Raw genomic sequence first — 12,500 nt, forward strand, 5'->3', positions numbered from 1 at the left:
ATTTTTATAATCTTCAAGGATTTGAAAATCCTGTAGTGTGGGGTAGGCATTAGTTGCCAAATAAATCACCCACAGTGATTGACGACGGTGCGACCACTATTTTGACTGCCTCATAGCTAAAGCTGTTTCCTATCACATTTCTTGTTTTCGATACATGCTATCCTGTTCTCTCTAGCCCGACATGATCCAGAGTTCATGTTTAAAAGGCACTATACAGTGACATTTACTTAGTTTATGATATAAAGTAATGTCGACATAGCAACAAAACTACATTTTGTCTTTGTCTGTTTTCTCAGACAGGCTGCAGCACTTTGTCGATGTGCATTTAAAAATGTATGATATCCTTCAAATGACAATACTTCAGAATCTTTGGGATAACAATCAAAAGACCTCATCAGCAATAAAGTAATAAGAAAATGAGTAATACTAACACAGTTGAACAAAACATATTTTGAATATCTGAAATTATAAATATTCCCGTGAGCGGCTGCTTCCGGGACGCGGGTCGGGGTCTTAATCGGCCTCGGCTGGGTCTACTGGGCGAGGGTGTATGATGTTGGACAGACCCGAAACACCTTACGACCCCAGTTTAACATCACTGATGACGCGTCCCAGCGCATGCTGAAGCATTGTATTTTGAATCGTTCAGCTGAAAATGAGACAGTTGTCGGTCTTTCAAAAAGACATGTTGACGTGCATATTTAATTCATAAAATGACTTTTGTACCAATGCTTGGCAAAAAATGTGAAATGTTTCACACATGGTCAAATATTGAAAAAAGCAGCCCATTGTCTGCTGCATACTAACACAGATGTTCTAAAGTGATTCATATTCTGGGCATGTACTGTAATTTGGAGCAGTGTATGACAAAATTAGATGGAAAAGGCCCAGAAAAGTCATTAACTAGAGAAGATATGTGTGACCATACGCATTTTTAGTTCAATTTGGCTGAAGTTCATACATTATTTTGCCAGGTCACTGATCATTTTCATTACATTTCAACAAAGCCTCCAGGCACACCAGAGTGCCTTTCAAGGCACACCAGTTGAGAACCACTGGTTTAAGAGATTGTGATTGATGAAAAAGCAGCTCCAACCCCCTAGTCTCCTAGTGTGAGGGGGGCCGGTCTCAGTAGCCCTCTCCACACCACACATCATTAGCCCTGGGTTCTAGCTAGCCTGAGGCAACGACACGGCCCGAGGCTATAGCTCAGCTCACCAACCACCAACTAGCCTCAAGCATCCTGGAGACGTACGTTGTCACTAGAGACATCTGGCATCCTGTTGTTCTGTTGAATCATTAACATCTCATTCTGCTTGTGAAAAGACAGAGGTAGCACAGAAAATATCTGATGCTGTGGCTACAACAACAACACAAGTACTGGATGCTTTTTAATGGTGTTACAAAGTTCTGATTGAAATTTGCAAATGCGCACAGTTATTTGCCTCCAACTTTTGGACATTTGTCACAGCAGTTGTGTCATTCTCTACCTCTACTCTATCAGAAGCATGTATACACACACACACGCCTCCACAAACACACAAGGCTGTTGTGTTGCAGTCAACTGTGGAGGACAATTGACAGAGCTGTCACACTCTAACGAGGATTTATCAGCTAAATATGAGCATAATGATCGGCCAATTAACACCGGACCCTGAGTGAAATATGCTAATGCTATGCCACTAATGCAAGTCTATGACCATCAACACATCTGAAGAGCTGAAAGATCCATATCACCTTGTATGGGAATTACATTTAGCATGTGTGCCTGCATACATACGTGTGACAGTGACTGTGTGTGAAGTGTGTGTGTGTGTGTGTGTGTGTGTGTGTGTGTGTGTGTGTGTGTGTGTGTGTGTGTGTGTGTGTGTGTGCGCGGGCGTCCGTGTTTGTCCATGTCCGTGTGTGTGAAAGACAAAGAGAGAGAGGGAGAGAGAGAGACAGAGAGTCAGAGGGAGAGAGAGAGAGAGAGAGAGAGAGAGAGAGAGACAGAGAGTCAGAGGGAGAGAGAGAGGGAGAGAGAGAGAGAGAGAGAGGGCATCCTAGAGCATGGGGAACATGGATAGAGGGCGGCACCCTGATGTATATTTAATAGCTAGGTGGACAGTGAATATATGCACCAAAGGAACCACAATGAACTGCAGGTCAATATCCAGCCAATAGAGGTGTAGTTAGGGAGGAAAGAGGGGGAGAGAGAGTGAGAGAGAGAGAGAGAGAGAGAGGGAGAGAGAGAGAGAGAGAGAGAGAGAGAGAATAAGAATAAGAATAAGAATAAGAGGAGAGGAACAGAGGAGATATAAGGGATGTAAATGCACATGTGGGTAAAGAAGTGGAGTGGGGAGCATTTAACATGGGCTATTTAGCCTATTTCTGAGGTCTGCTTTGGGCAGCAATGTACACATCTCCTCTTAGCCAATTCATTTGGAGCGGAGTTACAGGCAATGTACTAAAAAGATCTTTGTAGCATCGATGAGGCAGTGGCAGGAGTTGCATGTGCGCCGCGCTCTCTATTGATTTGTTGAGCTTGTAAAAATAGCTGTGTTAAATACTATTTCGCTGGCTTTATAGTAGAGACACATAATAATGCCCTATAGGCGTATCTGGTGGTCAACAACAGCCTGAAGCACAACCGAGTGACAGCAGTGGCGTTGTGCTCGAGGCTATGACAGGTAAGGTTATGTGTCCCGTCAACAGCGCCCACACACTGAGGGAACCTCCACTGCTCCTCAAAGCCGGTCCCTGCCATACAGCTGCTGCACTTATTCCAAAGAGACTAATCCATGTGAGAGTAGGGTGAGAGTAGGGTGAGAGTAGGGTGATAGTAGGGTGAGAGTAGGGTGAGAGTAGGGTGAGAGTAGGGTGATAGTAGGGTGAGAGTAGGGTGAGAGTAGGGTGAGAGTAGGGTGGGTCATTCTGCTACCATCCTGCATTTCAGAAATGTGTGTACGCCACAACTACGTGCAGACTTGGGAAAAAAACATAAACAGCTTAAATTTGGGAAAATGGAAAAACAGCATCATAGACTGGAGAGGAGATCTGGAATCTGCAAGAAAGGCTGCCATCGAGAGGAATGCCCACGGCCCATCATAGGGCTAAAGCAAACTGAACCTAAGATCCAAACACAATGTGAGCCAGTCTAGCCCCAGATGTGGTCAGACACATCCCATTCCGATCACGACACATTTACACCTTGCATTAACCTGTTTTTCCTTATTTGGATAACGTGTCTGGATACAGATTGCATTTTAATAGCAGGTATAAATGGGGTCTCAATGCTTGAGCCCAACTTCTTTCACAATCGGGATAAGCCGATTCACCATGCCCACCTTCTAAAGTCACACTCTGATAGGCTAAGAGGCTGTGCCCAGTACAGCCTGTCACACTGATTTTTTTTTGAAAAATGCAGCACATCACCCTGTGACTGGTTACTGATCGAAAAAGCTGTTTCTTAATTGGCTTCTGTGGTGAGAAACAGGCATGAAGAAAGATTTGTCGACAGCTGTAGCTCAGGAGGTAGAGCAGGTCGTCCACTAATCGCTTTGGATAAAAAAGGTCGGTGGTTCGATTCCCACCTCCTCCAGTCTGCATGTCAAAGTGTCCTTGGGCAAGACACTGAACCCCAAATTGCTCCTGATGGTGTGCCAGCACCCTGCGTGGTAGCCTGCCGCCATCGGTGTATGAATGGGTGAATGTACCTACTGATTGTAAAGCGCTTTGGATAAAAGCGCTATATAAATGCAGGCCATTTACCATTTGTAAAGCAATACTGACTCAGTATTAGACCTCAATATATTACTGAGATATAATTTGTGTGTGTGTGTGTGTGTGTGTGTGTGTGTGTGTGTGTGTGTGTGTGTGTGTGTGTGTGTGTGCGTGCGTGCGTGAGTGCATCTGCATGCCCATGTGTGTTTATGTGAGTGATATGTATTGCAGTTGTGTGGTAGTGTGGAAAAGAGCATCAGTTAACTGACTAAAGTGAAATTTAATATAATATAATATAATATAATATAATATAATATAATATAATATAATATAATATAATTCAATTTGTTTATTTCTGTCTGTGAGCTTCCATGTCATTGCTTCCATGAAAGAAGATTCCACCCTGCCTGAGCTGTAGGGTGGCAGCTCCTATAGACACACCTGTATAGGCAATGGTAGGGAAACGCTTGTTGTTACCTTGGGTGGGCTTTCAGATCCAGGATACTCTCTCTGGTCCAGCTTGTTCCAGCGCTGCATCAGTTTAATGACCATAGGTCTACTGAAGTCCACCAGCTGGAAACCAGTCACGTTTGCCCCGCCATGCATAAACCTCTCCAGAGAAATGTCCTTAAAACCCTGAGAGAGAGAGAGAGAGAGAGAGAGGGGGGGGGGAGAGAGAGAGAGAGGGAGAGAGAGAGAGAGAGAGAGGGAGAGAGAGAGAAAGAGAGAGAGAAAGAGAGAGGGAGGGAGAGAGAGAGAGAGAGAGAGGGAGAGAGAGAGGGAGAGAGAGAGGGGGGGGGAGAGAGAGATCATCCTGGGTTGATGGATGCTAATTGCTAAAAGCTTTGAGAGCCTATCCAGCTTGACCTGAACACATTGGCCCCTTTTTCTGATTTGTGGGGTCAAGGTTGAGGCAATATTTCACTGGCTGAAGCTTTTTCCAGCAGCTTCCTCAAGCTGTGACTTTGTTGAGGAGAAACACGTGATTTGATATACAGCTTCTTAAAGAAAAGTCTGATTTCATTTGATATACAGCTTCTTATAGAAAAGTCTGATTTCAAAAGTCTGATTCCATTTAGATTTCATTTGATATACAGCTTCTTAAAGAAAAGTCTGATTTCATTTGATATACAGCTTCTTAAAGAAAAGTCTGATTTCATTTGATATACAGCTTCTTAAAGAAAAGTCTGATTTCATTTGATATACAGCTTCTTCTATAGCTTCTTAAAGAAAAGTCTGATTTCATTTGATATACAGCTTCTTATAGAAAAGTCTGATTTCATTTGATATACAGCTTCTTAAAGAAAAGTCTGATTTCATTTGATATACAGCTTCTTATAGAAAAGTCTGATTTCATTTGATATACAGCTTCTTAAAGAAAAGTCTGATTTCATTTGATATACAGCTTCTTATAGAAAAGTCTGATTTCATTTGATATACAGCTTCTTAACTCATTCACTGCCAATATCTGACTGGCATTTTTGGCACAGGCCAAGTATTTCCATAATGTTTGGTCATCTTTCAAGACCCACAGTAAATTCTGTACTAGGACTACAGTGATGTCCAATACCTCGAAATGAAGATCTAAGTCTCTACTTTCACCCCCAAAAAGAAAGTTAGCTTTTAGCATGTTCTGTACTCTACTTATAACCCTTTTTATACACCCCATGTTCACCAAAAAAGCCTGTCTGGGAAGAGAAAAGGGAGAAAAAAGCATTTTTGTAAAAGGGCACAATCTCAGGCATAACTCACTCTCAATTCTTTTATTTTGAACTGTATTGACATCAGACATGTAAATATTATTCGTTAGGACACAAATGACAAAAAAAAAATATATATATATATATATATATATATACACACATGAAGTGCTTTTTTTTTACATTCAACAATACAGTTTACTCGGTGTGAGTGTGCAGACAGACAGACAGACAGACAGACAGACACACCGACAGACAGACAGACAGACAGACAGACAGACAGACACACACACACACACACACACACACACACACACACACACACACACACACACACACACACACGATCCCCCTTTTAGATTTCTAACCCAACATAGGATAAGCAATAACCACGCCCTGTGGCGCTGGGATTGGCCAGGAGCAACACTGGAGGGCGAGCAGCCCAGCGATTTCATGAACCAACTGAAGAGCTCTTGAGAAGGACAGCGGGCTGCTGTGAGTGCCTTCTGCCCGCTGCTGCCTAGCTGTTCCTGTGTTTATTTTGATTTGTTCTGGTACACCGTCCTCGTCCATGTCTCCCTGTCATATCTATGATCGTTCCCGTTTTCCCCTCGGCTATTCAACACGTCCTCACCGCCCTCGCAAACTGATCGATCATTTCCTCATTCCTCCGATGATCAAACACATCTCTTGATTACTTTCTCCCGTTTTCTCCTGGCTGGCACAGAGGAAGGCGACTCCAGCTCGGCGTTTCAATTGCGTTTCTCCTGTCTGCACAAGGAAGCGTTACCCGTTCTCTGCTTTTCCTCTGGCTCAATTTCAAAACAACAGCTGCGGTATGTGTTTGATCGCGTGCTGTCGGCTACCCTTTGAAGGCAGGGACCTGTGTCTGTGTGACAGGCTGGGCAAGTGTTTGCTGCAGGCGCTGCACCAATAAAAACAAAAACACGTCAAACACGTCCTTGGCGGGGAAGGCCATTGCTGATAACACGTCAAAGACGTCATTGGCGGTGAATGAGTTAAAGAAAAGTCTGATTTCATTTGATATACAGCTTCTTAAAGAAAAGTCTGATTTCATTTGATATACAGCTTCTTCTATAGCTTCTTAAAGAAAAGTCTGATTTCATTTGATATACAGCTTCTTAAAGAAAAGTCTGATTTCATTTGATATACAGCTTCTTAAAGAAAAGTCTGATTTCATTTGATATACAGCTTCTTAAAGAAAAGTCTGATTTCATTTGATATACAGCTTCTTCTATAGCTTCTTAAAGAAAAGTCTGATTTCATTTGATATACAGCTTCTTAAAGAAAAGTCTGATTTCATTTGATATACAGCTTCTTATAGAAAAGTCTGATTTCATATTCAGATGGCACCTTGGCCTGGGAACAGTCAAAGGACCAGGTCAAATTAATGTGCATGGTTTGGTTTTCTCTACTCACGGCAACAGTCAGTCACAGCATGATACTGCATCATGGCTGCCCTAAGACTCTTTTTTTTGGGCTATCTCATGTAGGCTAATAATATTGTGAACCATTCTACAACTGTTGCATTGTTTCAAGCCCAACTGAAATCATAGCCAATGACAATGTGATTAAAGGGCTCTTACCAGGTTAGCCATGATGTAATGGTAACCTTTCACATGTTTCCCCACACTGACCGCCTGGAGAGGGAGAGAGAGAGAGAGAGGGGGGGGGGGGGGGGGGGGAGAGAGGGGGGGAGAGAGGGAGAGAGAGGGAGGGGGGGGAGAGAGAGTAAGCACAGAAAGGATTCATGGTTTGCTACCCACTGGTATTGTGTGGAGTGAACTGAGAAGTAACCGTTTGCTGAAGTGTAAAGAAAATCCCCGTCAAACACAAAACATTAACATTCACTCAAATTCTCATGATTTATTTCTACTCTGTAAATGTGATGTAGGCGTTTCCTGTGGGTGTTTTCTATTTTCTACCGTTTTCTATATGATCATATAGCACAGTGTACTGCATGCATCATTACTTTCTAACAGCTTCAATGCCTTTTACATTTAGTGGCCGCCTTCACAGGAAGCGTTTTTTTTGAGCTGCAATTCTCTCTCGATGGTAAAAACGCTCCTCTTCCTCTACCTGGCGTTTAGCGCTCTCGAGGGCTGGTGGTTTTTGGTGTAGCGCTCCTCTGGGCGCATCAAGCAGACAAAAGTTCAACAAATTGGAGAAGAGCACAGCTTGTCAATGTCACTTTTTTTTACAGCAACAAATAAGCACTCTGCGGGCGCGGGGTGTCTGGACAGGATTTCCAAAACACTCCGACCTGAAGAAGAAAAAAGCTTCCTGTGGACACGGCCCCCGTATACTAAAACCTCACACCTCCAAACCATCTCAAAGTAACGGCTGAAATTGTCTCAACACACGTATTGCTTCACAACCCTGCGAACACACCCTCTTTGCACAAACCGTATACATGTCATATTAGTTATTATTAATACATATCTTTAAATATAGGTACAGGTAAGATCTATTTCAAATAATCAGGTAAACTGTAGCCCTGGTATTGCATTGTAAAATGTAAAATATACATAAGCATACTGTATCAATAGCACAATTAACCGGGTCTCTTCAGATTAACATAGTGCATCATCAGCCTAATTGATAAATTGTTCACATTTTCTCTGTCACACACACACACACACACACACACACACACACACACACACACACACACACACACACACACGCAGTGCAGCTGGCAGGAGTAGCAGAACAGAGCAGTCTCTGTGTCAGAGCAGTGATGCCACACATTGTGTGTGTGTGTGTGTGTGTGTGTGTGTGTGTGTGTGTGTGTGTGTGTGTGTGTGTCTTTCTCTCTGTCAAGCCACAACCTGCGGTTCTGAAAATTGAGGCCATTAGGCCAACACAGAAGGGAGTCATTCCCCATTCAGCCAATTTTAAAATGCCCGACTTTACATCAGAAATACAGATGTTTATACCCTGGTTCAAAAATGGTCTCTATCAAGTTCAGCGTTCATGTCAAGTGAATTTCTATCACTGTGTAGAAGGAGTCTGCTGCGCTTCAGCCCCTCCACAGAGGGAGGTCGGTGCTCTCAGAACAGGACGATATGATAAGAAAGGAGGATCCTGGAGCACTTGACCGATTGAGGCAGCTCAGTGTTGGAAAACACCATGTTTAGTTTTGTCTGTGTGTGCGTGCGTGTGTGTGTGTGCGTGTCTGGTGCTGATGAGTAGGCGAGTAGCCTAAGGGCTAGCTAGCTCTGCTCCCAGTGAATGATTGTGTGTGTGTGTGTTTGTTTGTATGTATGAAACTCTGTGTGTGTGTGTGTGTGTGTGTGTGTGTGTGTGTGTGTGTGCGTGTGTGTGTGTGTGTGTGTGTGTGTGTGTGTGTGTGTGTGTGTGTGTGTGTGTGTGTGTGTGTGTGTGTGTGTTTGTCAGATGTGCAGACGGAGAATCAGATGTGATGACAGGTGGCAGAACCAATGGGATGTTACACTGGAACCTGGGTCAAAACGGCCACCCACACACACCCACACACACACACACACACACACCCACTCTCACACACACACACACACACACACACACACACACACACACACCTGTCAGAGCTCAAGTCTGGGACGATCAAGCACGACAGATAGTCTAATGAGCTTAGACAAGCGTAAGGTGCAAGTGTGTGACTGTGTGTGTGTGTGTGTGTGTGTGTGTGTGTGTGCGTGTGCGTGCGTGCGTGCGTGTGTGTGCGTGCGTGTGTGTGTGTGAGCGGTGTCTACGTGCCCAGACTTCAATATTTGTTGAGCAGTCTTTACAGTCTGTAGTCAGTATGGTGTGTTTACTCCATTGAGCCACTCACACACAGATGTAGCCACCATGGTGATGTGACCACACACTGATCTATCAGAAACTTACAGGAGTACAGACAAGTAAATATTTGCTCATACTCATTCCTACCCTGAGATAAACACATATATTCTTGATCAAGTCTACAAAAACATCCCAGGCAGGAGCATATAGATCAGAGCCATCTCCACACCTGCCCACATCTCACTGAAACTGATCCATCCTACAAACCTCTAATCAAGACCAACTGTGAAAACTGTCCAAGTCTGGAGTGAGGAAGCCCAGGGAGTTCCCTGCCTACTGGCCTACCGGCCAGTAGGCCTACCGGCTACTTTATAGATTAAAAAAAAAAATGTTTTTACAGTGCACCTGAACGCAACATACAAGATACCCGCTGAATAAGTGTCCAAATGTTCATGTCATTCTGGCCAATACTCCACTTCTGTTATAACATTTCAGTCTGGAATATGGAATATCTTTCAATAATCTTTATGACCAAAAGGCTAAATTCATCATTGTAAAAACCACAGCACAGTAAAAAGAGGCTGTGTAATTGTATGTTTTCTTCATACATCTAGCCTCTTAAATTTGTTCTCAAAGTGAACCAGATTCATGCATTTTAATTTAAAATTTACACATTTTTCTTACAGGGGGCATAGCCCCCCGGATGCCCCAAAGGGGTCCTAGCATATTTTACCCTGACAGTCCACCCACCACAATCTCTCCAGATCCAGAGGGAAACAAAGAGTTATTATTTTCTTTGTTCTTAAAAATATACTGTACATTGCCTGTTTGTGTTTTATATTGTTTTATTTATAATAAAATTGAGCATTGGGCCTTTATAAGAATGTTTATTTGTATTATTTCAATTGTCACACATCATGGATACACATTTGAGGTTTGTTTATTAATTGGGAAAAGGACCACTGGAACAAATGCCGCAAACATGAGCCAGCTACTTTTTCAATCTGACTGCTACTGAAAAGTTTGGGGAACTCTCTGGAAGCCACCTCACTATTGCAGGACTGTTTTGAAAACACAGACTGGGAAGTGTTCAAAATCAAAGATAGAGGAATACACTTCATCTGTCTTGGCCTACATAGACTTCTGCACTGAGAGAACTAACCACCAAAACCACCAAGGTGTTTCCAAACCAAAAACCACGGCTTAGACAGAGAAATGTACTGTATGGTCTCTACTCAAAGCACGAGATAGCGCTTTCAGGACAGGCGACACGCTGGCCTACAGTAACGCCCACAGGGAGCTGGAGAAGGGCATCAGAAAAGCCCAGGTACGCACAGGTACACACAGCGCACTGAGGGGCACTTTAAAGCCAAGCACAGGTACACGCAGCGCACTGAGGGGCACTTCAAAGCCAAGCACAGGTACACGCAGCGCACTGAGGGTTACTTTAAAGCCAAGCACAGGTACACGCAGCGCACTGAGGGGCACTTTAAAGCCAAGCACAGGTACACGCAGCGCACTGAGGGGCACTTTAAAGCCAAGCACAGGTACACGCAGCGCACTGAGGGGCACTTTAAAGCCAAGCACAGGTACACGCAGCGCACTGAGGGGCACTTTAAAAACCAAGCACAGGTACACACAGCACACTGAGGAGCACTTTAAAAACCAAGCACAGGTACACACAGCGCACTGAGGAGCACTTTAAAAACCAAGCACAGGTACACGCAGCGCACTGAGGGGCACTTTAAAAACCAAGCACAGGTACACGCAGCGCACTGAGGGGCACTTTAAAAACCAAGCACAGGTACATGCAGCGCACTGAGGGGCACTTTAAAAACCAAGCACAGGTACACGCAGCGCACTGAGGGGCACTTTAAAAACCAAGCACAGGTACACACAGAGCACTGAGGGGCACTTTAAAGCCAAGCACAGGTACACACAGAGCACTGAGGGGCACTTTAAAGCCAAGCACAGGTACACGCAGCGCACTGAGGGGCACTTTAAAAACCAAGCACAGGTACACACAGCGCACTGAGGGGCACTTTAAAGCCAAGCACAGGTACACGCAGCGCACTGAGGGGCACTTTAAAAACCAAGCACAGGTACACACAGCGCACTGAGGGGCACTTTAAAAACCAAGCACAGGTACACGCAGCGCACTGAGGGGCACTTTAAAAACCAAGCACAGGTACACGCAGCGCACTGAGGAGCACTTTAAAAACCAAGCACAGGTACACACAGCGCACTGAGGGGCACTTTAAAGCCAAGCACAGGTACACGCAGCGCACTGAGGGGCACTTTAAAGCCAAGCACAGGTACACACAGCGCACTGAGGGGCACTTTAAAACCAAGCACAGGTACACACAGCGCACTGAGGGGCACTTTAAAGCCAAGCACAGGTACACACAGCGCACTGAGGGGCACTTTAAAAACAACAACTCCCGCAGCACGTGGAGAGGCATCAAGACCATAACAGGCTACAAGAGCAGCAGCACACAGAGCAGCCTTGACGCTGCACTCCCTGACACCCTGAACCAGTTCTTTGCACGTTTCGTCGACCACCAAAACCCCAGCAGAGTGAGAGCTCAAAAGACACCCGAGGAGGGGGAGCATGTGCTCGTCCTACAGCACCACCAGGCACCAGGTGAGATCCACTCTGTTGAAAATAGGCAAGTAGCAGGCGTGTTTAGCAACGTCTTTAACCTCTCCCTGCCTGCAGGCTGTTAGTCCCCACCTGTCTCAAATCCGCCCCCGTCCCAAAGAACCAGCATTCAGGCCTGAATGACTACCGCCCAGTTGCTCTAACACACCCGTGGTTATGAAGTGCTTTGAGAGGCTTGTGCTACCTGCTGCATCCCCAGTGATCTGGACAGCCATCAGTTCACCTACAGAGACAACAGGTCCACGGAGGATGCAGTGTCAACCACACTTCACACAGTCCTGTCACACCTGGAGCAACCAAAGGGACGTTGAAACAGAAACAGCTATCTCTCTAGCAATATGGAGCACTGCAGCCTTGCGGGTGATGGAGTGGAGAACTATGGGCAGAGTTATGAATATGATTACCTGTTCCAGGATGCTCTGTAGTCTCTCAGGCTCCAGGTCAATGACGTATTTCCTCTCCTGGCGTCGGTCCAGGTCCTCTAAGAGCCGGCGGTATGCTGCCTCATTGAAACTCTCCACACAGATCGCACTCACCTGAGGACATACACACACACACACAAGCAAGCACACACACACACGCACACACGCACGCATACACACACACACACGCACATGCACACACACACAAACACACAAGATCACGCA

The 12,500-nt window shown here is 44.9% G+C and overlaps 1 protein-coding gene across 2 annotated transcripts in view; it reads right to left on the minus strand.

Moving 5' to 3' along the window:
* gria4a (glutamate receptor, ionotropic, AMPA 4a) overlaps positions 1-12,500 on the minus strand; it is a gene marked incomplete at both ends in the record, with an annotated part of 168,574 nt that overhangs the window by 73,805 nt on the left and 82,269 nt on the right. For both annotated transcript variants that reach the window (XM_083637609.1, XM_083637608.1), the window contains 3 exons: positions 4,180-4,338; positions 7,010-7,063; positions 12,258-12,389. In XM_083637609.1, the coding sequence (XP_083493735.1) occupies positions 4,180-4,338; positions 7,010-7,063; positions 12,258-12,389 (345 nt within the window). The remainder of the gene's footprint in view (positions 1-4,179; positions 4,339-7,009; positions 7,064-12,257; positions 12,390-12,500) is intronic.

The sequence above is a fragment of the Poromitra crassiceps genome, assembly GCF_964638095.1.
Source record: "Poromitra crassiceps genome assembly, chromosome: 5".
Taxonomy (NCBI): Eukaryota; Metazoa; Chordata; class Actinopteri; order Beryciformes; family Melamphaidae; genus Poromitra; species Poromitra crassiceps.